Source organism: Peromyscus leucopus, chromosome 3, assembly GCF_004664715.2.
Source record: "Peromyscus leucopus breed LL Stock chromosome 3, UCI_PerLeu_2.1, whole genome shotgun sequence".
Lineage (NCBI taxonomy): Eukaryota > Metazoa > Chordata > Mammalia > Rodentia > Cricetidae > Peromyscus > Peromyscus leucopus.
In genome coordinates, this window is record NC_051065.1 from 156,182,829 (window position 1) to 156,208,564 (window position 25,736).

Genomic DNA, 25,736 nt, shown 5'->3' on the forward strand with positions numbered 1-25,736 from the left:
ACATCAGGGAAATGACGAGAGGAGCACAAAGAGCCTGAGTGTTCAAACAGGAGCAACCAGAGGACAAGTGAGTTCAGGGAGACCTGACCTAAACTCTATCAAGCGTCCTTGGCCCCATGGCAGAGCGCCTGACTAGTGTGTGCCAGGCTCTGAATTCCATCCTCAGCTCTGCCAAAGAAATTGATAATCCACACCCATCAATATTGGAATTAATAAGTCAATAAGAACTCAAACAATAGATACGGATGCTGTCCTCTTTAGGAGAGAAACTTAATCCTCCCATCTCTGGGGGAGACTGAACTGAGGGATTTGTTTCCAAAGCAAAAACAGTAACTTTAAAGGAGAAGGCTGTAACCAAGAGTACCATGTGGACATCAGGGATCCCTGGGGAGAAGGAAAGAACAGGGGTACTTGATTACATTTGGATTCTTAAAAAAAAACAAAAACAAAAACCCATAACCACATTCTTTTTTAAAAAATTAATTTATTGTTTATACAATATTTTGATTATATTATTTCCTCTCCACCAACTCCTCTCATACCCACCCAATGTTCTTTCTCCCTAAAACAAAACAAATACCAACACAAATAAGTTATATATATATAAACAATAAGACAAAAATACCAAAATGAAACTAGATCAGTTACGGGGCTAGAGGAAAACTGACTACTATTATTCTGGTAAATGGACATAGCAATAAAATGACTCCTAATGACATGTTGCTATGCCCATAGATCAGAGCATTGCTCAACCCTCATCAGAGAAGCTTGTTCTTGTAGTAGATGGGAATTAACAGAGAGACCCACAACTGGACAATGTGCAGAGAGTGAGACACTTTGGAGCATTCAGTCCTACACGAGATGTCTTGCAGAAGAGGAGGCAGAAAGATTGTAAGAGCCAGAGGTGGTGGACAATTCCAAAGAAACAGCAGGATGGACACCCATGACCTCACAGAGACTGTGGCAGCATGCACAAGGCCGGCACTGTACAAACCGAGAAAATCCCAACACTGAGAAGGGGAATTGACACCAAGTCCCACCCTAACCAAGATGATACTCACTGTCACTGGGAATATCAGCTATACTGCAGGGCAGGCCCCATGGCTAGGAGTGGTTGGACAATGCAGAACAGACTCACTAATGCAACACACACACACACACACACACACACACACACACACACACACTAGGTTTTTTGTCTTAATTTTTTTGTCTAGTTTGTGTCCATAGGCACATTTTAATAAGGAAACAGATATTCTGAAAACATAGCTGAACTGTCAGATTGTCAAGGTCATCAACACAAGACGGTTTGGAGAGCTGAAGAGCCCAAGGAGACACAGCACAACAGACAAACTGCAGTGTGATGCTCTGGGTCAGGAGCTACTGCGAAACCCAGAGGACTGCAGCAGCCCTGGCTGCTGAGCTCTGAAGAAGGAACAGGGGTGGAGGTAGCAACGTGAAGGAAAACCGGAACTGCACAAGGCCAGACCGGAACTCTGCACCACTCTGCAACACATTCTTTTTGATATTTTCCCAGTTACCTTTAAAATTACTTTGTTTTTTATGTGTATGAATGTTTTCCTTGCATGCATATTTTTGCACCACATTTTTGCTGGTGCCCACGGAGGTCAGAAGAGCGCATTGGATCCCCTGGAACTGGAGTTATGGATGGTTGTAAATTGGTACATGGGTGCTGGGAATCAAACCTGGATCCTCTGAAGAGCAGCGATGCACTTCACCACTGAGCCATCTCTCCAGGCCCACTGGTTACTTTTCAAATTGTATTTTATGTGTATGGGTGTTGTGCTTGCATGTATATCTGTGCACTGGGTGTGAAGTACCAAAAGAGGGCAGCAGATTCCCTGAAACTGGATTTACAGATGGTTGTGAGCTACCAGGTAGGGGGTTGGGAATCAAACCTTGGTCCTCTGGAAAAGCAGTCAGTGCTCTTAACCACCAAGCAATCTCTCTAGTTCCTGCAACTATCTTCTATAAATCTAAAGTTATTCCAAAATAAAAGTTTAATTTTTAATGATAAAGTGGATGCTGAGTGTCTAGAGAGCATGGGGAATCCTTTTCGTCCTTCTACGATCTTAGACATATAGTAGCTGTCTAGTAAATGTTTATTGAATGATGGAAAGACGGATGAAAAAAGGCTAGGATGGCCTTTGGCATTTGTCCAGCATGTGCAGGTCCTGTGTTTGATTCCCAACACTGCCAGGAAGCAAAACGAAACAAAATCTATGGCCGAAGGCTGGATATAACTGGGAGGGAAGGGAGCAAGAATGAGGAAGGAGGCGGAAAGGTAGCTGGCAGAGAACCATGCAGCCATGGATTTCCTTTGTAAGCACAATGTAGATTAAATAAAAACATGGTTGACATGTGCTCATGCATACAAACATAAGTTGTGTGTGCATGTGTGGGGAGGAAAGCAGGGAGGGGGAAGGAGAGGGAGAGAGGGGTAGTGCTGGGGATGTCTTTCTGTATGCTGTGAATGTGTTGCTCTGATTGATTGATAAATAAAATGCTGATTGGCCAGTAGCCAGGCAGGAAGTATAGTATAGTATAGTGTAGCGTAGGATAGCGTAGCGTAGCGTAGGATAGCGTAGCATAGCATAGCATAGCATAGCATAGTATAGGTGGGATAAGGAGAAAGGAGAATTCTGGGAAGTAGAAGGCTGAGTCAGGAGAATCTGCCAGCCGCCGCCATGAGAAACAAGATGTAAAGATACCGGTAAGCCATGATTCATGTGGCAAGGTATAGATTTATAGAAATGGGTTAATTTAACATGTAAGGTCTAGCTAGCAAGAAGCCCGAGCCATTAGGCAATACAGTTCATAATTAATATAAGCTTCTGAGTGATTATTTTATAAGTGGGCTGTGGGCTGCAGGACTGAGGGGGCTTGGCGGGACCTGGAGAGAAACTTCAGCTACAGGGTAGTGATAGATGTTGGGGAGAAATGGGCTTGTGCCATCATGCATGTGTGGAGTCAGAGGACAACTGTGTGGAGTCAGATCTTCCTTCCACCTTTACATGGGTTCTGGGGATTGAACTCGGCTCACCAGGCTTGCACTTGCACTGTAAGCGCCTTTCCCCAGCAAGCCACGTCACCACCACCACCACCCCTCCCTTTCGAGACAGGGTCTCACCATGCAGTTGTGCCTGTCCTGGATCTCGCCCTGTAGACCAGGATGGCCTCAAACTCAGAGATCTGCCTGCCTCTGCCTCCTGAGTGCTGGGAGTAAAGGTGTGTGCCGGAACACCCAGTTCTTTCTCACTTTTCATTTAAATTAGCCCAGAAATTTATGTAATTGTGATGTAAGGCAAAAGGAGAAGCTGAAACAACATTTAGACTGAAAAAAACAAAACAAAACAAAACAAATATCCCAAAACCATGCCATGTTACCAACAGCTAAAGGAACCTCTGTCCACAGTTTCATGCATGACTACTGTCCTGGTTGGCTCCCCCCACCCCCCAATTGCCAACTTGACTCACGTCAGAGTTATCTAGGGAGAGAAATTAAATGCCACCACCCGACTGCCTCTAGGCAAGTCTGTAGCACATTTTATTGATGAATGATTGATGTGGGGATGCTTAGGGGGGACCAGACCAATGCTGGAAGTGGCACCCCTGGGTAGGCGGAGGTCCTGGGGTGTGTAAGAAAGCAAACTGAGCAAGCCACGGACACCAAGGCAGTAAGCAGTGCTCCTCCACAGCCTGTTTCAGTTCCTGCTTCCCGCCTTCACTTCCCTTCACAACAGATGACAACTGTAAGATGAACTAAACCCTTTCTTCCCCAGACTCCTTTGGTTATTGTATTTACCACAGCAATAGAAATCCAACTAAGACAACTTCCCCTAACTATTTTTTACATAAATATATTTGTGTTATGACTTCTAAGCAGAAGTGGGATCATGCCATACATGCAGATTTATGTTTAAGTGTGGTCACTGCAGCTTTTTCCTTACTGTAACCGATTATTTTTTGGACCACTGTGTATTCTTAACTCAAGGACCATACATGACAAAACATGGTATCAAACTGAGCAGAAAAAAGAAGAAGGAACCAACACATCCAATATACACAATGACTGTAAGACATTCCTGAGCTCAGAAAATTTGATGATATGAAGAAGTATGCACATGAGAATGGACACATTCCTCTGCCTCTGGCTGCCCTGGAAGCCCTGAAGGTAGAAGCAGTGTGCTGGACTCCTTTCCCATCCTGGTACTTAGCACAGCACCTGCTGCTCAGCACTCGTAGCTGCAGACAACTGAACCAGTCAGCTTCTCCAGGCCCGTTACACCACCCCTTGCACCCAGTGTCTGGGCACGGGTCCTGGACCAGCTAGAGGGGGAGCCTCTGTTTGAGTGACTGAGACGGGAAGCTCACATACAGAACCTCAAGTTCCATTTCCTTCCTTCTCCATTCTTAGCATTCATTTAGTGTCAGTTTTAACACTGGAATTCTCCTGGCCGAGGATGGGGGGCGGCACTGGCAAGCAAGAGAGCTCTGAGATCTGAAATACAAGCATTTCCTTGAGATCTTCTGCTCTGGCTGCCTGCCACACAGCCACACTGCCACACTGCCACACAGCCACACTGCCACACTGCCACCTGCCATACTGCCCCACAGCCATCTGCCACACAGCCACCTGCCACACAGCCACACAGCCACACAGCCACCTGCCACACAGCCACACTGCCACCTGCCACACAGCCACCTGCCACACAGCCACACAGCCACCTGCCACACAGCCACACAGCCACCTGCCACACAGCCACACTGCCACACTGCCACCTGCCATACTGCCCCACAGCCATCTGCCACACTGCCACCTGCCACACAGCCACCTGCCACACAGCCACACTGCCACCTGCCACACTGCCACACAGCCACACTGCCACACAGCCACCTGCCACACTGCCACACAGCCACCTGCCACACTCCCACCTGCCACACAGCCACCTGCCACGCTGCCACCTGCCACACAGCCACCTGCCACACTGCCACCTGCCACACAGCCACCTGCCACACTGCCACACAGCCACCTGCCATATTGCCACACAGCCACCTGCCACACTGCCACACAGCCACCTGCCACACTGCCACACAGCCACCTGCCACACTGCCACACAGCCACCTGCCACACTTGTGCTGCCCCCTTTTAATGTTCCCCTTTATGCAGCAAGACGGGGAAGGGGAGAACATAGCTTCACTCTTTCTCTGACAGCGGAAGGGCTTACACTAAGGCTTACACAGTGGAGAGGGCACTGCCCACTGTCAGCAGGTGTGTGCCAACGCTGCAGCTAACTGACTGCAAGACCCAAAGGGAATTGCGCCCTTGCCTGCAAATGAAAGGGTTGAGGAGCTGGGGACATAGTGCTTGCAGGGCTTGTCTAGCACACAGGAAGTCCTGTGTTCAATCCGCAGCACCACATACACCAGAGCAGTGGCACACACCTGTGATCCTGTCACTCAGGAGGTGGAGGCAGGAGGATCAGAAGTTCAAGGTCATTCTTAGCTACATAGGGAGTTTGGAGCCAGCTTGGACTGTGAGGTCCTATCTCTAGCACCAAAACAGAAGGAAGGAGGGAGGGAGAAAGGAGGGAGTGGGGAGGGAGAGAAAAGGAAAAGTGCTGACTTGTTTTGTCTCAAAGGCCTCTTTTCAGATGTGGAGAATTTTGGATGACATCACAGAGAAAAAAGGAATCACAGCTAGGGCCCAGAACAGCAGAGACCAGTGAAGCTTGGTCCCACAGATTCTAAGAGCACCCCAGAGGTATTTAGGAAGAACCTCAGTATCAACCCAGAAAATGACATTCCTCTAGAGATCTGAGTTTCAACTGTCAAATGTGACTTCAAAAAAAAAAAAAAAAAGTCGGCCTGTGCAGAATGTTCTTTGTGACTCACCCTTCGGGGAACTTTGGTAACTGACTAAACATCTCTGAGCTTAGTTTCCTCATCTCTCAAGTGATTCTCACCTGCATTCAGCACAGACTGAGGACTACCATCCAAGAAGCAGTAACCATAGCAACACTACAGACAGCCCCTGCTGCAGTCACCTCCCCACATCCTGTTCCAGTCCATCATCACAGACCACCTCCATCTCCAGTTCCAAGGCCCTTTTATAACTGGTAGAGAAAAATTAAGGGCATGAGGGCCAACTGATCAACACTCTTCGGGTCTCAAGTTTTATCATCCATCTCAAGTAGAGATGGACCCAAATGCTATCTACACGGTATACACTATAATATTATACCCCATTCCACAGCAGATGCCCAGCCTCAGAGAAGTGGGTTTCTAAATAGGAAGGGAATAAGAAATCTTTGAGCAGAAATGACCAGTTTCTTAGAACACCCTGACCTAAGATGAGCCATACAGAGCAGGGGTGATTAGTTAAAGAGGAACATCTGCCATGCACCCACAAATGGGGGTCAGGCTGAAAACGCTTGAAGGGAGCTCTCCAATGGAGACAGGCATGCAGGGGGCAGACATGCATAACACAGGAAATGAAAAAGCCCACTCGACAACGGGCTAAGTCTTTAGTATCATTTAATCTTCCTTTCAGGATGTGAAAGTGACTCCAAAGTCTCTCGGTGTTTCAGGCGTTAACTTGGAGCCTTAGTGTCAGGAGAGGTTATATGGGGCAGTGAGTACTAGGTGAGCCAGCTTAATGACAGAAATAAAGACTAGGAGTTCTGGGTTCTAAACCTGGCTCAGCCACAAAGTGACTGCATGAACTCGGCCAAATCGCTTCCTTTTATGACAAAGCAGCGAAGCTGAAGAGGAAGCTGTTTGGAAGGTTTATAAATACGTCTTCCTCTCTGCTTTGCTGAGAGCGTGCGGTCGGGCGAAGTGGCCCAGCTGGGATCTGGCGACTGTCCATGGAGCACTTTTCAGAAAATGACAGCATGAGAGAAAAAGAGGGCAGAAGAGTCAACCTGACCATCTTCAGTGGGAGGGGTTTCCCGTAAGGATCCCATACAGATGGCTGCCTTTAATACTCAAACACTCGATATCCAGGGCAATGGACAAAGAAGACTCCCTTTTAAAAGCAGAGGGAAGAAAATGCAAGTCTCAAGTGCACTTCAAGGTCACAGCCTTCAACAAAGACACAAAGCAGTTCCGAACACTAAGTGGTAGCTAAGTGAAGGGCAGGCCTGGCTAGCAGCAGACGGAAGACAGAACCACAGGGGAACCTTGCTGTAATTATGAAGCATTTTCTACTCTTCGGTAACCATGCTGGATGAAGATGAGCAAGGCTCTCTGGGGACAGGCGGTGGGATGCTGCTGCTGGCTTGGAAGGGGATGGCCTTCCGTGGCAATGCAGTGTCACTGTGGAATCACTCTGTCCAGGTGAAATCAACACTTCTTATAGGAAATAAGAATTTAAACGGGGGCCGTTTCTGAGCCTGCCGAGTGTGTAAGAACGCAGAGCATCTGATGCCCAGGGGCGGGGGAGTAGTCACTTGCACTAGTGATCTCAACATGGCTCCCCAGGACCGGCCGTCAGACATTCACCGGCACACCACTGACTGCACTACACACACCGGGTGAGTCCTCCCCAGGACCGGCCGTCAGACATTCACCGGCACACCATGACTGCACTACACACACCGGGTGAGTCCTCCCCAGGACCGGCTGTCAGACATTCACTGGCACACCATGACTGCACTACACACACCGGGTGAGTCCTCCCCAGGACCGGCTGTCAGACATTCACTGGCACACCATGACTGCACTACACGCAGGGTGAGTCCTCCCCAGGACCGGCCGTCAGACATTCACTGGCACACCACTGACTACGAACCATAACACGTTCAAGGGTGATGAGATGGATCAGAAGATAAAAATGCTCTCTGGACAACTTCGTGCAGTTGGTGTAGGAAGAGAAATGACTTGTAAGTTGTTGTCTGCTGACATCCACAAGTATGTCTCTCTCTCTCTCTCTCTCTCTCTCTCACACACACACACACACACACACACACAATTTTTTAAGTGATCATCTCTTCAGTTTAGTAATTCTTTATCTAAAGAGTTTTTCTTTAGAAATAACTCAAGATGTAGGTGAATTGAGAAGGAATAATTCATACATTTAAAAGAAAATTGCTGGGCGGTGGTGGCGCACGCCTTTAATCCCAGCACTTGGGAGGCAGAGGCAGGAGGATCTTTGTGAGTTCAAGGCCAGCCTGGGCTACAGAGCGAGATCCAGGAAAGGCGCAAAGCTACACAGAGAAGCCCTGTCTCGAAAAACCAAAAAAAAAAAAAAAAAAAAATCTCTGGGTGGTGGTGGTGGCGCACGACTTTAATCCCAGAACTCAGAAGGCAGAGGCAGGCGGATCTCTGTGAGTTTGAGGCCAGCCTGGTCAACAGAGAGAGTTTGAAGATAGTCAGGGCTACACAAAGAAACCCTGTCTTGAAAAACAAAAACAAACCCCCCTTAAAAAAAAAAAAGTAACAAAGTATGAGAGTTAGCTGTCAAAAATAGTAAAGATAGTCTATCATTACACACCTTTAAAAAGGTGTATAGAGCACGATGATATTGTTCTAGAAGGCTACAATCAAACAGAATATGATATAATTTTTGTTTCAAATACTGCACAGAAAAGGTTACAAGGAAACACACAGTTTATTTCAAAAACAACCAAAGCTGAGCGCGGTGGCACAGGCTCATAATCCCAGCACTCAGGAGGCTGAGGCAGGAGAATCTCCGGTTCCAGGCCAGCCTGGGCTACAGAGTGACACCTTTCCTTGAAAATCAAATAAAACCTCAAGACTCAAAATAAATGGTTAAAGAACTGTGCAATTGTACAACGATGGTGGCAGGCTGAAGCCGGGAACTAAGCACACACCCAGAACTCAGCACGGTGCACAGGTGCACTGTTTGTACAAGCTATTTACTATTATTAGTAGTACTGCTGTTATAATGGTGTGTATGGTGCGCATGTATATAGAGTTCAAAGCCACTCTGTGGAGTTGGGCCTCTCCTTCCACCTTTGCTTGGGCTCCAGAGATCTAGCCCAGGTCTCCAGGCTTGGGTGACAAGCACCTTTAACCAGTCAGCCGGGAGATGACCTATTTGTGGCTCAAATAACTGAGTGGATCATAAGTAGAACTTCACAAAGATAAACCATGAGCTGTGGTGTGGTTCAGTGGCAAACTGCTTACCCAGCATGCACGAGGCCTTGGGCTCCATCCTCAGCATTATAAGTGGTGTGTGTGTGTATTTCCCACCATACATCATCACATGCACATCCTCATTCTCTCTCTCTCTCTCTCTCTCTCTCTCTCTCTCTCTCTCTCTCTCTCTCTCTCTCACACACACACACACACACACACACACACACACACACACATTTTGGGAAACATTTTTGGGATACATGCAATCAAGAACATCTGAGTATTGAGTTACAATGTCACAGGTAATTTTCACTCTCAGTTAAATCCAGCAAGTGTGCATTAAAGGACCTGACATCAGTCAAGAATGAGAGAAAAGTTGTCCTGGGTACACTAGCCAAGAAGGCCCATGAAGGACCTGTCACTGAGCTAGATGCCCGGCTAGATGTGTGGGGCTGAAAGTGACCCAGGAGCGGCTTCTTTGGTAGGCAGAGTTCCTATTTCTGCAGATTTTTTGAAAACAAAACTAAGAAGAAGAAGAAGAAGAAGAAGAAGAAGAAGCGGAAGAGGAAGAGGAAGAGGAAGAGGAAGAGGAGGAAGAAGAAGGAAAGAATCTGTTTTTCTCAAAATCCCAAACAACAACAACAACAACAACAAACAAACAAAACAAAACAAAAGAAGTCGGGTATATCAGCAGACTCTTCCCCACAGGGCTGACATCAAAAGTCACGCATGTCAGTAAAGAATTCAGCTGTTAAGCTCAGAGTGAAGACACTCAGGTGTTTCAATTGGGAAGCACCACAAGAGATCACTGCAGACAAGGTGGATCAGAGGCCACAGGAGACTCAAAGAGACCCATCTAGAAGTCACTCAGAGGAAAGGCAACCACCAGCTCAGGTGATGGCCGAAAGGAACAGGGAGCAGACTGAGATGTTGAGAACCTGAGAGCTACAGGAAGAAACTATGCGACAAGGGACAGGGAGGTAGCCAGCAAGTGGATGGAAGCAGAGCCATTCTGATGATGCCCGTAAGAGGACCAACAGCCTCCTCCAGGGGAGGTCCTGAGTTCAGCGGGGATAAGCAGGAAGATAGATAAAGTGGTAAGGGGGCCACAGAAGTTCAGGTGTGGGAGGAAATGGTTACTGGAGTCACAGGCATAAGGATATCACCTAGGAGGGACATCTGAGGACCTCAACACTTCTCCACCTTTCCCATGAAGACAGGAGGCTCACTGAGAACAACTTCCGGATGAAAATGGAGCTGGGAAGGGGAGGCAGGGCTGCAGTGTAGCTCAACCAGAGAGGGCTTACATAGCACCGGTGAGTTGTCCTAGGTTCCATTCCCAGTACTGCCCATGGGAGGAGGGGGAGGGCGGAGACACAGAGACAGAGATCAAAGAGGAGAGGCTGGGGGCAGATGTGGTGTGGTGGCAGGAAACAGATGAACCCCGTTTGAAGGATGAACACACCTGCAGGAGCTCACACTGAAATGAATGCCTGCTCTTAGAAGAGGGTCAATCATTCATGGAAACACCATGACACAAGGAACACCCAAGAGAAGCTGGAATTATCTTAACAGCAAACTAAGGCTTAGGCAGTAAAAGCAGGTGCACCTAATCTCACCTGGACTCTTCAGATATATTTAGGGGGACTCTACTACAGCCCCTGTTTCTTAGGAAGCCTGCTTGGATGGCACCAGGCCATGATGGCCTCTCCCTTTCTTCCACTTTTACCAGTGGGTGACTCTGGAGCACCCAGGTTGCAGTAATGTGGAATCCACAGAAGGGGCACAGCACGGCTGCTGTGCTGAGTGTTCACCAGCTGCCCAGAACCTGGGCCAGAGGACCGTGAGAATGCACTAGCATCATGTTGGAATGCAAGGGGTAAAGAGGAGGCTGCAGCTGGACCCCATATGAGGACAGGAAACAGCTCACGCACGTAGTCAGTTGTCACTTTGGGGGAGATAAATCCATAAGTAGGGCATCAACCAGTGAAGACAAAGGGAAGAGTCCACCAGAGGGCAGAACGCCAGCATGTGGTGTTTGGAGGGCACGGCTGCAGCTAGAGTGCAAGCTTTACCTTGGGGAGCAGTGGGAGATGAGGCAGGGCTAGCCTAGGGCATTTCCACTTTATCCTGAAGGGCTGCAGGAAGAGGAGGGATGTGGCCACAGGCTGGAGAATGGAAGGGAACACTCATGGCCACAGGCTGGAGAACGCACATAGAGAATGGAAGGGAGCATTCATGGCCACAGGCTGGAGAATGCACATGGAGAATGGAAGGGAGCACTCATGGCCACAGGCTGGAGAACGCACATAGAGAATGGAAGGGAACACTCATGGCCACAGGCTGGAGAACACACATAGAGAATGGAAGGGAGCATTCATGGCCACAGGCTGGAGAATGCACATGGAGAATGGAAGGGAGCACTCATGGCCATAGGCTGAGAGGCTGGCAAACTCCAGTGAGGTTAACAGTGTTCACAGCTGCTGTGACACTTTCTACAATGTGAAATAGCACAGGTAACCAACCAGTGTATCAATGTCTCATTTCTTTGGGCCTTTTGTTTGATTCCTTCAATTTCCATGAACTTTCATGTGGGTGCCTCTTCAGCTCTATAAGGCTCTGGGGTCTGTGAAGACAGCTATTGCAGTGTCTGTCTTTCAAGTTCTAGTCCACAAGGAGGCAGTCAGCACATGTGCTGAACGATCCAGGCTTTCCTGAGATCTGTCCTTAACCAACAGTGTAATTCTAAGCAAATGAGGGGCAATGGTCCTGGCTGCAGAGGTCCTTGGTGGCATGAACCCCTGCAGAGTTCAGAGGAGACTCAAGGTTCGTGCAGTCTCTTAAAATATGCTGGGGAATGAGGGGAAGAAAACACAAGGGGAAAGAGAAGTGGGAATGTACCTAGTGCCTGCTACATAGTGAGAGCCTGCTACATGTCAAGAATCCACACTACACATTAGGGCCTGCTACACGCAAGACACCCACTACATATTGGGCCTGCTATATGATGAGCACCCACTATGTGCTGAGTATTGGGGGCAAGCTCTATCTAGCTTTGGCTGTCCTGAAACTCACTATGTAGATTAGGCTGGCCTTGAACTCACAGATCCACTTGCCTCCTGAGTGCCAGGATTACAAGTGAGTGCTACCAAGACCTGCTTTTGTGCTAATCATTTTATTCACATTAGCATGTTTAATTTTCACCAAATCATGGAAAAAGAATCTCTGTGGTATTTGACAGAAATACCAAGGCAAGGCAAGGTCACTCTGCTTCCCCGGGGCCACAGAGCTAGCAGGTGCCAGCACTGGCATCAGATCCAGGTCTATTTAGAACCCCAGGGTCAAGCAGAGATGGCCTGCACCACAGCAATGTGGAGATGGAACGGCAGAGAGTGCAGGGCTCTAGGGAGCTGGCCACAGACACGAGGTGACTGTCGGCATCATATTCTTCATGTAGGAAATGCAGACACTGCGACACCCATTTCACAGATTTATTATGAGAGTCTGAGTTTGCGAGAGTCTGTGGAAGTGTGCTCTGTGAATGGCTATGTTGCTGAAGTGACACCGAGGACAGGGGCATGGATTTGCTGCACCCAGCCAGGCCTCCAGCAGCTTGCAAACAACCCCACCTGCTATCACAGTCGCGCTGTGCAGTAGGCTGGACCCTAAGTTACTAAAGGCCTGGTCTACTCAGCAACCACCATGACTGTCTATTATCACCTGGACAAAAGAAGAATTTTAAAAGTGAAATCTTTATTCTTTGAGGACTTTTCCTCTGAAAAAGAAAATGAGAATGCCGTTGATTTTAAAACAAAGACATCCTGGCTGGGAGTGGAGCTTGGTTTAACATTCATAAGGCCCTGGGTTGTAGATTCAAACTGGCCATCAGTTAAGGGCCTCTTTTTTCTCAACTCTCATACATTTTACTTACATTACTCCACCTGATTTCACAACTTCCACATTTTAACTCACAACCTGATATATGGCTCAAATTACATACAAATACAACATGTCTTATCACTTAAGAAAACATTTGCAATACTCTTATTCATTCAAAAGAATTTGATTGAGGGCCTCAGACAATTGTTGCCTACACACTCCACAGACATCAACTGATCAACACTGGCCCTGGTTAACAGTCCAGCATGATACAAAAAGGCATTTTTGGACCAGGGACTGAATGGAGGGAGGCCAGATAGGGAAAGAACACACATGGCCACCCTGTGAGAGTGCTCTGCAATGGGAGGAGACTCAGAGGACAGAGAGTGTTGTAGACGCTCACAGGAAGATGACACAGTGCGAGTGAACAGACAGAAAGAGATCTGGGTGTGTTTGGTTGGGTGATGGTGGTGGGATGTAGAGGCCAGATGAAAGCAGGCAAGCTTAGTTAGAGCAATGGTTTATGGGGAGAATAGTAGGGGATGGGCAGAAAGGTACTGGGACCAGAAGAGAGGCCCCAGTAGGCTCTGTTCATTGAATGACTGGATGACATGAGCCATCTGAGGATGACTCTTCCATAGCAGTATTATGCAAGATTCCAGCTGCCCAGGAGGAAGGGAAGCTCAGTGGTGAGGCTGGCCAGAAGAACATGGATGTAGGACATTTCTAGAGGGAGAACAGATCTCTTCATCACTAACAGAAGGGAGGAGTCACACCATGAGCTATGAGTAAGCCAGGGGGATCCCGAGGAGGAACTGAAGTGGGGACAAGGGGTGGAGAGGACAGAAGGAAATGTTCTAGAACATACCATGGAGGGCTAAGGAAATGTGAAGTTTCACGGATAGTGCTCTATTAGAATGCAAACTTCAAGTTTTTTAACTGCCTAACAAAATGATACCCATAGACTCTGACCTTTGTCCTTTGACCTTGGAAGAAATCACTGTAGTGTTTGAGCAAGGAGACCAGCACAGTGTTGTCGTCGTACTTGATTAGGAAGTATGGAAGGGCCGTGACTCCTTCAGCTTGACACAGATCATCGTAGGCATGCTCGAGGGCCTGGATCTGAAAACAGCGGAGGTGAAGGCACTCTCTAGGAAATACAGCTCTGAGATAAAGACCAAAACTGCCAAAGGAACCACAAAGCCAGCTAGCTAGAAATAACCAAACTCACCAAGTGCCCATTGATACCACCTCTTAACCTTTCCATAACCTTCCCTGTGCTATGCCTTCACAGGGGCACAAAGGGGGCACTTTGTGGGTCCGAATGGTGGCTGCCTAAGCTGTCAACAGAGGTTTACAGAGGTAAACAAGCATTCTTCTGTGATAACCCAGCATGGTCCAACCAGTGAGAAAATTTGCCATTATCTTTACAGTTTTGTTATGACACAATACACATGTCCTACAATTCATCCATTTAGAAGGCAGAATCTTTTGTCTTGAAATTTTTTCACTTTTTATTTTATGTGTATGAGTGTTTTTCCTTTATGTGTAAATATGTACCAGGTGCCTGCAGTGCCTGTGGAGGCCTGAAGAGGGCATCAGATCCCCTGACGGTAGAGTTAGGGACAGTTATGAGCCATCACAGGGCTGCTGGGAACCAAACCTAGGTCCTTAGCATGAACAAGTGCTCTTAACCACTGAGCCATCCCTCCAGTTCAGAACCCACGACTATTTTTTTCTTTGGGCAGCATGTTACAAGGCTGGCTAATAGTTCCTGAGATGATCTGAGAACTTTTTTTTCCCTTCTTAAACATCAACATTCAATCTCCAACTAGAATGCGTTGACTCAAGTTAGGTTTCTTCTTAGGAAATTAGTTGCAGAAAACTACAACCATGTATGTGTTCTAAAGTAAATTAATTCTTAAATATTTTTAAAAGGTTTATTTATTTTTATTTTATGTATATGAGTACTTTTGTGCATACGTGTCTGTACACCACATGCATGTAGTGACCAGGAGGCCAGAGGAGGAGTTTGGGCCTTCTGGAGAGGGAGGTGCAGCTGCCTGGAACTGCTATGTGGGTGCTGGGGTAGGGACCTGGGTAAGAGCAGTAAGCCCTCCTAAATGCCAAGTCATTTCTCCGCCCCCTCCCTGCCTTTCAATCTTTGCCAGCTTCAGAATTCTGCATCTTACTGACATGCTTCCGGAATTCAGATCATCTTGACCCTCAGTCAAGGTCTTCATAACAATCAGAATTTTCCAGCTAGGTCTGTGTTCTGCCAGCCTGATTATCTTAATTGTTCTTGGGACTAATCTCTAATGACCCCCTTGAATGAAAGGACTAGACCCGTGTTTGGTCTGGGGTGGGGGTGGGGCTCGTCTCACAGACTCTCTGTAAGGGCTGCGGCTTTATGTCTTCCCCAGACTGAAGATGAAAAACACACTCATAAATTCTCAGTCTTTCAAAATGTTCCTGTAATTCCTCCCTGTGGGCTTAGCATTTCACCAAGTGCCAGGGCCACCTGGAGGAGGATAGCTCCTCCTCTTCACACTGACCTTATCAGCACTTAGTAAACACAGCTCCCACACCCTCTGGAGAGCTCCAAGGTGCCTTTTCTCCATCCAGTGACCGCTGCTCAGCTTCCTTGTGAGCCACACACCTGCTCTCAGTTAAGCTGGACTTCACCTGCATTTTTTTTTTTACTTGCTGATACCTGTTTTGGTGAAAGCCTTTGATCCAAGCCCACAGGTCCCTGGATTAGAGGGATGCTCTCAGGAAGACAGAGGGCGGGGCAGCAAAACCAATAGTAGAAGTGGTACTTCTTCAGGTCCTAGGGTAAACACAAATCAGAACAAAGTTGTATAGAACATCGGTCCCACAAATGGAACCAACACACATTTATCAATGTAATATATTCAGCTAGGAGCAGCGTGCATGCCTGTAATCCCAGCACCTGAGAGATGAAGACAGGAGGAACACAAGTTTAAGGATGTCCTGATCTACATAGTAAGTCAGAGGCCAGTCTAGGTTACCTAAGACCCAGCTTCATAACCCACCACAAGAAAAGCCGGGTGCATTAAAAGCTGATGTACACTAAGTATGCCCAGATCATCTCCATCAGAGATCGCTAGAGAACACAGAACTTGTGCCTGGAGCCCAGGCTTCCTGCCCACATCATCTCACAATATATTGGTAAACAGACTTTCTCATTCAGAAGCAGAAGCTAAACCCTTGACCTCTGCATGCTTTAGGAAGAAGCGACCCTAGGAGGTAGCCTCTTGTCCCATTTTACACCCAGGAGGCCTCCCATGGTGACCCCACCAAAAACGACAACAACAAACCACACAGCTATGTCCAGTCCTGAGAAAGCAGGGCTCTGTTCTCTGCACACGGAAGGGAACTCTTCCCCAAAGGCTTGGCATTTGAGGTGGCTCGGATTTTGCAGTTTCTCCAGATGTCAGACTATTTGCATATGTGCTCTCTCTGAAATATCCTGTGAAGGGAACCTAAGCCTAAACAGGAAATTCTTTTTTGTGTTATATACATCTTATCTCCATAACGTGCATGACATTTTATACAGTATTTTTAGTGCAGCAGCATTTTAAGTGTGGAATTTTCCATTGTGTTACCATGTTGACATTCAAAGTCCTGATCTGGAAACATTCTGGTTTAAGATTAAGGATGTTTCCCTGTTTGATAGTGCTTTCCAAAATGTCTTCTTGGTCAAGTGTAAATCAGCACCTATTAAACACCTACTGTGTACAAGGCAAAACACGACACTCAGACAATACAATGACTACGCCTCGGTCCTAGCCGTCAGCTGCGGGCCTTCCACACAGAACAGAGATAGTGAGTCTGTGACTGACAGCCGGAGTTAAAGCAGGCTCCAAACTGAGGTGTAATGACATCATGCAGGGAACAGATGGTCACTCCCATACCCAGGGAAAGAGGTTTCCGAGCTGTTCTCAACTCGGCTCCCATTCAGCCCCAGGGCCTCAAATTCCTGTGCCATTAGGGCCTGACTCTCTCATGGGATAGGACCCCAGGGCGCTGTGGTCCTGGACAGCCTCTTCCCTCACCTGTGATGCAGCGTGAAGCTCTGATGCAGTGTTTCAGCTAAGGAATCACTCGTCTCAAGTCCTGCTAACAATGAGAAAGAACTGCAGAGCTGTCACGTGATTTTGATTTTGTATACATATGAGTGTGCCATATATGCATATATGGGTGTGTGTTCTCATGTCTGTGGGCACGTGTGTGTACAAGGGTGCATGTTTTCACAGGTGTTTGTGTACACATGTGAAAGCTTGAGGTTGTCATCAAGTGTCTTCCTTTTTCCCCCGCCTTCAATACTGAAGCAGGGTCTCTCACTGAACCCAAAGCGCACCGAGGAGGCTGTCTGACTAGCCGGCTTCTCTGCCCTCCACACCCTTGGGTCACAGGTGGCTGCCATGCCCACTTGGCTTTTATGTGGTTCTGAGGATCTGAACTCAGGTCCTGATGTGCTTTAGCCAAGCCATTTTCCCAGGCCCTAGAAGCCTCTTGTATCAAAACACAATTCAAATTAGAGAAAACCATCACGTTTACACAAACAGGTTTGTGGAGTTTGTTTTTGTCTGATACAGCTGAACCACCAGTAATTCTTGAACATTTTTATTATTCCAAGAAGAAACCCTGTCCTTACAAGCAGAACAGCCCCACACCCCATTCTCCCAGACCTCTGGACACAGCCAGACATTCTCTGGGGATATATATGCCTGTTTCCAGAGTTTTCATAGGAATCAAATCAGTCAATGACTTTTAAAATCAAATATGTGTATATGTAACACAGTTCCAGATGACAGCCTAATGATTACAGTCTCCACAGTCTCCATCTTGGTCAGGAATTGATGAACTCAAAAAAGAATTCCTTTTCACAATGGCAAAGCAAACTGTCAAATTGAAATGAATGACGGGCCTGGCCCTCAGAGGCTCAGAACTGCAGACAGGAAAACTGAAGGCCTGGGAGTCCGCTCTCCACCTGTGCATGAGTGATTTGTCATAGCTGATCTTCAGCAAAAGGTTAAACAATTCAAGATGGGGGACCGCACACAGGCTGCCAGCTTATCAGGTCATCTCCAGAAGCCAAAGCTTTCTTAGAGCTGTGCTTTGTTTTTCCCGGGATGCAAAGGATCTTGGACAAATTAAACATAAAATAAAGCCCTTTGTGTCTGAAGAGTTTAAAGGGCCATTTTATTTTTTTGTACAGCCCAGCTAAGAACATTTTGCAAAAAGGGACAGCAAGGCAGATAGCCACTGACTCTAGGCAACTGCTTAAAAGTTGAATAAAAGCTGATGTTATTTTCTCATTAAGCTGAAACTGTTAGTTGGGATCCTTGGTATAAAAATGGATTAGTGTTTAATTAACAAGAATTCTTAGTGTAAAAAGGTACTCATGATCGAGTAACAAACTCTGAAACCTTTAGCACTAATTAAATCCATCCTATCAAGGAACTCATAAGTAGATAAATGACTGACATCCACGCTGCACCTAGCAACCAGACAGAGCTCCAGAGCATCCTTTCTCCCACCATCACCCACTGGGCAATGTGCTCCTGGGGCTGCCTGAGGTATGTACCCTGCCAGCCTCTTGTGCCTGGCAGGGAAGGACACAGGGGGCATTTGGAGAAGCAAGGCTCAAAAAAAAAATAACTAAATTGGTACCTTTCTCCCAGTGTGTACAAAAACATTTTCTTAATATATCCAACTTTATTAAGCAAATAAATATATCAATGTGTGGAAGGAGACTGATGTCCAGAGTTGATGAGGCTGTGGCAAAGCAACACACTTTAACACACAGGGACCTTAATATGCCTTGAAGCACACGCATAGCCAGAGAGGACATCAATATGGCTGGCCACTGTGGGTCATGGAAGTGCTGTTCACACTAGGGGACAGGAATCTCATCCTGAACGTAAACTGGGGTCTATGGAAAACCCACCTGACAGTACACAACAGTATTTTACAGACATCTGCATATGCAGATGCCTTCCTCAGCTATGGGCTGTGTGCAAACATACAGGGAAAGAAAGCAGCTCTTGGGTTCTTAACCAGTTGGCAGGCTGCCCTTAACAGTACTAGAAATTAAGTCTTGCATACGGACAGTCTTCTTTTTCTTTTGGTAAACAATTGTATGTGTGCTAAAGCCAGGTGGTATGACTGCCTCCATCCAGAAGCCCCTTTCCTCTATGCAATGGCTGCTACTGAGACTCTGGATCTGAAGCGTCTTCAGAGGCAAGCGAAAGCTTGGTCCCCAGGCTGTGGTGCTGAGATCCAGTCAAACCTTTAAGAGGTGGGGTGGGGTTGGGGAGTAGAGAGCGATAGGATGGAATTAACCCACTGAGGGCATGCCTTTAAAGGAGACACTGGGCACCCAGCCCTTTCTTGGTTCTCTCTTTGCTTTCCACCATGATATTCTCTGCAAGCATAGAACTAAACACGGTGAAGCCAAGAGACCTAGAACAACACCTACGAAACTATGAGCCACCTTCTATTAAGTTAGTTATCGCGAGAACTTTGTCGTAGTGACAGCAAGTGGAGGGACATGATGGGCCTCGAAAGAATGCTGGGTGCTTATTTGTTTTTCGTTTGCTTGCTTTGAGATGTACTGTTGCTATGTAGCTGGCCTGAAATTCACAATGTATACTAGGCTGGCCTCAAACTTGTGAGTATCCCTGTCTCCACCTCATGAGTGCTGGGGTGACAGGTGTGTGTCACCACACCTGGCTGCAGGATCCTATTCAACACAGACATTCTCCAGCAACAGTGAGCCTCTGTTCCTTGAGCCTGCTCTGTCCTGTGTTGAATGACAGGAGTTGGGTGACTGTGTTTGAGAAATTATGCAACGGCTGTAGATCAAGAGGCCCAGATCAGCCCTGCACTGCTCACACGTGCTAGCATGATCTCCACTACTCAGCAAGCTTCCCACTAACGGCCTCAGCACACACTCCCAGGGAACAGCTCTGAGAAACAAGAGCGAAGCCTCCTGTTGGTCCATGGGGCCGAGTCAGGGTTGTGGAGTCTCCGCCCATCTACTTACCGCGAAGGTCAAGAGCAGAAATTTGTTGAGGAGCATGGGGTTCTCGAGAGCTGCACCTGACTTTATGGCTTCCCAGATCTGCCGGAAGAACGAGAAAGGCATTAGGTCCGGGCTGCTGGTTCCTCTGGCCAGCCGCTGCTCTTCTTCCCTTCTAGCCTGCCGCTGCTCTCCAGCACTGAAGTGGCTCATTACCTCTCTCTGCCTCCTTCACACTGCCTCTCCAGCAGCCTTGCTCCGTCATTATCAGCCGGCGAGAGTACCTGGCACCTTCCCTCAGGGGCACTCAGCACGGAGGAGGCAAGCAGACACTCACACCCTCGAGATGCCCATCAGCGGGGATTCGCTACTGCCTGCTGTGTGCCAGGCATGCCATGGTTGAGGAAATAAAAAGTGCATGCTCAGCTCCATGCAGGACTTTTGTCAGAGAAGCAGACACCTGACCTGTCGGGAAGTGGGAATTTCAGGGAGGGGAGGCTCTGAAATGAGTGATTTGAACTAAACTACACAGTGTGGCTTTCTTTCTTTTTTAGGGGGTTGGGGAGGCATGTTGCCCTGGCTGGTGTGGAATTCTCTAAATAGAATGGGCTGGTCTCAAACTCAGTCGATCCCCTGGATCCCCTGCGTGTGCCTCCTGAGTGCTGGGATTTAAGGTGTGCCCCACCACACCCATCCCCACAGTAAGGCTTTCTCCAAGCTCTATTTGGAGCTTTGAGAGATGAGAAAATGAGCATGGCCTCCATGTCTGAACACAGGGCCAGTGCTGTGTCTGTGGATGAAAGCCAGGGCTGTCACCATCTGGTCACAAGATGCTCAAAGCTCAGCTGCTAAACTATGTGGCTACAAAAGCCACAGCAAATGCTCATAACAAGAACCACGCCCCAAATGCATGTGTGAGAGGGAAATAAACAGCTATCACCACCCTGGAGGCACTGGACCATGGACGAGTGGACCCCACTTTCTGATGAGCTGGCTGGGGTAGGATGGGGACCACAGGAGAAATCTGAGCCTGGTCAAGGTTAGGATTTTCCCTTCATGGAGGAAGGCCTGATGTAACTCTAGAGCTGCATCCACTTCGAGGGAGGTGACCAATGGGACGACACAGAGAAGGCTGGTCTCATGTTTCTCTGCCACGTTGGTGTGACTATTGTTAGTGCGGCTCCTGCAGAAGGTCCCTTATTAAACCGGCTCATAAAATACACACAGATGGCAGTGACCACAGCAGAGGAGTTCGCTTTCTTGCATGTGGGGAGGGGATCCTCAAATGCCTTTCTTCTAGTCACCCTGAGATATTCCACTGTCAAACAACCCCAGTACTGTGCTGCGGGGAGCTAAACGTACCCCTCCTCACTGCTCAGCTTCTCCCCTCCATCTTCTCCGGCCTCTCCTGCTTTCTCCCTCCCCAGCCTTTACCGTTCTGTTCTACGCTCTCCTTGCATTGAACATTTTCAGACTCTACAGTGAGTGGGGCTCTGGGCTGTTTGTCTTCCTGTGCCTGACTCATTCCACTTCCTCAAAGGCCTTCCTGTTCTCCCCAAGTTGTCACAGATGGCGGGATTTTATTCTTCATGGGCAAGAGCCCTGTGCATATGTACCATGGTCCGGCATGAGCTCACCTGCTCAGGGCACCCCGGCTACCGTGGACAGGCTGCAGGTGTGCCTTCAGGGTTTAGAGCTCACTTTCTCTAGATGAGACACCAGCGGCGCCACTCTGGAGCACTAGCTGGCTCTCGTCTTAGTCTTTGAGCACTTGTGCAGCCTCCACAGCAGCTGCACTGACTGCATCCTCCAGTGGTGTACAAGATGCCATCTGTTTTCTAAGACCAGTGTGAAGACCCCTCAACTAAAGGAGACAAGAAGACAGGCAAGGACCAGCCCCTCCACACCATGCTTTCATTCTCCTCCACCTCAGAAGTGAAGAGGTAAAGTAAAGGCATCCAGAGCAGGTGACAGGCCACCTCACCCACTTGGTACTGCTGAGACAGAGGATGCAAAGGCAAGATTGACAGGGAAGAAATGCCAGAGGTCTGGGGGGCGGGCTCACAAGCCAGCCTGGCACCGACTAGAGTTGGCCCTGGCAATACTGGAGGTTTGCCTGTAAGTGCCATTGTGGCTCAGGACAGCCAAGCCTCCTGAGGGACAGAGCACAGAGGCCCATGTGCATTTGGTCACAGCAACATAATTCTCAGGGGCCACACTGCTGCAAATGTTCCCTGGACTCCAGCAGCCAAGCTCATTCTCTACCTTAGCCCTGTAGGAACCCCACCCCCAGCCCCACTTCGGAGCCAGGTGGTCTCCCCCTGACGATTTTCTTTGTACAGGAGAGAGTTGACCATATTTCCTCTGGGAAAAAAGCCCTCAAACTCGCCAGCACCTCTAGGTAACGACTATTTCTATGATAGACCTGTGTACCCGAGCAGGCACAGTGCACTTGCCTGGACCCCAGGAAACGCAATGGAGCCATTTTGGCTGAGCGGCTAACCTCGTTGGCTGACTGTTCCAGGAGGAGCTTCTTGTCTGCAGTCTTGAAGGCCTCGAGCGTGTTGGTGTTGTACAGGGTCCCCATGGCAGGGCAGCAGCGGGCAGGCGTGGGGGCACTCCTAGACAGAAGACGAACAGTTACCCAGCGTGGCTGGGACCCTGAGCAAAGCATGGGGTGACAAGTAAACCCCTGATGGGGAAGCAGATCAGTGTTTCTTTGGTCAAGCACAAGAAAGCAGGCGCTGTCTGGGGACCCTCAGCTGTCAGCCTCCCATTCTTCCCAAAGAAAGTTCATCTTTATTTTTTTCTCAGGACCAAACTGAGGAGGAACTGGCTGAATCAGGAACTGCCAAGGGCCTGAATTCTAACTAGTAGCTCTTTGCCCTCGCAAACCTCATGCAACTGCCTGGTGTGATGGTTGGTTCATGCCAACTTGAAACAAGCTAGTCATCCAAAAAGAGGAACCTCATTTGAAGATTTGCCTCCATCAGATTGGCTTGTAGTCTATGTGGCATTTTCTCTTTGTTGAGTGATGTGGAAGGGCCCACACCACTGGGGGCGGTGGCCACCCTTGGGAAGGTGGTCCAAGAAACCAGACTGAGCAAGCAATTGGAGAACAAGACAGTAAACAGCATTCCTCCATGGCCTCTGCTTCTGTTCCTGCCTCCAAGTTCTTACCCTGACTTCCCTACAGGATGGACTACACCATAAGCTGAAATAAACCCTTTCTTCCCCACGTTGCCTTTGGCCATGCTCTTTATCACAGTAATAGAAAGCAAACCTGGACACCTGGGGTCACACAATCACAGAGCAGAATGTGGACTCAAGGTACACCCCCACCCACCCAGTGCCGGCTCCAGTCTACATGCCTCAGGCAGCAGCTCCCATGTTCCTGGCTAAAGCCTAGTATCCCAGCACATTTTCAAGAATGGCCTCACATACCCTGGAAGCCAGAGAACTTCCCAGGAGTCAGGAATAAGTCCTTCCCTGCTTGTCCCACCAACTGGCCCACACTGCACAGCTCTGCGCACAGCTCCTATGTCATCTGGGCCATGGATAAAATGCAGGATGGCCAGACTACTGTCAACTTGGGGCACCAGCCACATGGTTCACACTCACTACACTTCCCCAAAGGTCCCACAGGAATTGGAGGCTAAAAGTAGAAGAAGATGGACTGATTCTAAACACAGGCTTGGACAGGGACCCATCTGCTGTCTCTGAAGTGGTCAGCCTGAATTTTATATAGTACTGATGTTAAAAGAAAATAAACTTGGTGCTGGAGAGGTGGCTCAATAGTTAAGAACACTGGCTGCTCCAACAGAGGACCCAGATTCAGTTCCCAGCACCCACATGATGGCTCACAACTATCTCTAACTCCAGCTGGAGGCAATCCACGTCCTCTTCTGACCTCCGTGGGCACCAAGCATGCATACGGTACACATATGTATGTTCATTCAGGCAAGACACTCACCCACATAAAACAAATATTAAACCTAAACATTTTTAAAAAAGAAATATTTCCGCTGCTAATGGCTTAATGCTATTGTCATATGGGACTGACACAGTGAGAAGTTTCTGTTATTCATCACGCTGAGGACAGTACTGTGTCAGAAACATGGAGTCTATGGATATCTTTCCATGTGTGGTGCACAAAGGAGCTGCGGGGGCTGATGGAAAGAGATGCCAATCTAGGACAGGTGAGCAGGGGCACATGAGTAACAAGGGCTCTGCTAAATGCCACCGGTAAGCCTTAAATACCAAGTCCTGGATGTATGTGTAGGGGGGGTCATCTTTCAGTGGCCAGAGCTTTCCCTTGAGAGCCATGAGTCATCACATCACAGGCTGTCTGTCATCACATCCCTCCACTAAAAGAACATTCTTCACCTAGGCGAGGTGAAGGCATGGAAGACAGTCTTGAGGAGAGAGAAACCAGACAGGGCACACTTGGGACCAGAGAGGAGAGGGAGGCAGAGCCTCTGCTCAGCAGGCTGCCCACGTCAGACCGCTCTATGGAATCAATGCTGAGGCAGAGGGAAGGAGGCTGGGGTCAAGCACAGTGCAAGAAGGGACTCCGTCCAACATGTAACAATACCCCAGGTGTGTGCAAGCTATCCCAGAGCCCTGCTGTGAGGGACAGCAGCTACTTCCAAGAACACAGACACTGTCAGGATGACTCCTGGCCACACAAGACACAGACAAGCTACTGACCACATCCACATCTGACTAGGCCCCCACCAGGAATTACCAGGATTTAATTTGTGAGTGTAGGTAGTTATGATGGAGAAAGAAAGCTGTAAAGGGAGGGGCTGGAAAGATGACTCAGCAGTTAAGAGCACTGGCTGCTCTGGCAGAGGACCCAGTTTTGAGTCCCAGCACCCACACAGTGGCTCACAAGCACCTGTCACTTCAGTTCCGGGGACCTGACACCCTCTACTGGCCTCCTTGGGCACTGCATGCATGTGGTATATATATATATATATACATATACACAAACAGACAAACACACATACACAATATTTTTTAAAGAAGCCTCTGAAGGAAAAAAGAAATGCCAACAAGTATTTTATAAAGATAAATACTGATACTGCTCTGCAATTATGTTATGCTTTTAAAATCTGCAATTTGATGGGGATAAAGGAATAAAGTACATTAATTTTTTGAGAGATTTAACAAAAATATAGGGGGCCAGTGAGATGGCTCAGAGGATAATGGCACTTGCTGCCAATACCAACCACCTACATTCAATCTCTGGGGCTAAATGGTGCAAGCAGAGAGAACACCCTTCTATAAGTTGTCCTCTGGCCTCTACATATGTTCTATGGCAAACATACACCCACGTGCATGCACACACACTCACAATAACAAACAAAATGTGATTTGTAAACATTTTTTTAAAGGACTAGTGTAGTGGGTAGCTGTTCCAGCTTTGACCTGGAAGTACTACCCACACTGAGGCTTTAATAACTGTCACACCTACAAGGCAGGGCTGAGACAGGAGCCCTTAAGACCCAAGATCCAGATGTGCCAGCTCTCTTAGTTCCTGGATCCTGGACACTGGAGGTAGATTGAGCAGAGTTCTCCAGAAAACACCACTGGACTGTGCTATACCTTTTCCAGACTCTATAACCCATCCCTTGACTTGTAAGTTACCCCACAAAATAAACCTCCCTTTTAACTA

The 25,736-nt window shown here is 48.0% G+C and overlaps 1 protein-coding gene across 2 annotated transcripts in view; it reads right to left on the reverse strand.

Moving 5' to 3' along the window:
- Positions 1 to 25,736, reverse strand: part of Atg7 (autophagy related 7) — a 224,191-nt gene that overhangs the window by 160,832 nt on the left and 37,623 nt on the right. For both annotated transcript variants that reach the window (XM_037204257.1, XM_037204256.1), the window contains exons 4-7: positions 22,560 to 22,677; positions 20,081 to 20,158; positions 15,719 to 15,835; positions 13,978 to 14,127 (exon numbers count right to left, since the gene is read on the reverse strand). In XM_037204257.1, the coding sequence (XP_037060152.1) occupies positions 13,978 to 14,127; positions 15,719 to 15,835; positions 20,081 to 20,158; positions 22,560 to 22,677 (463 nt within the window). The remainder of the gene's footprint in view (positions 1 to 13,977; positions 14,128 to 15,718; positions 15,836 to 20,080; positions 20,159 to 22,559; positions 22,678 to 25,736) is intronic.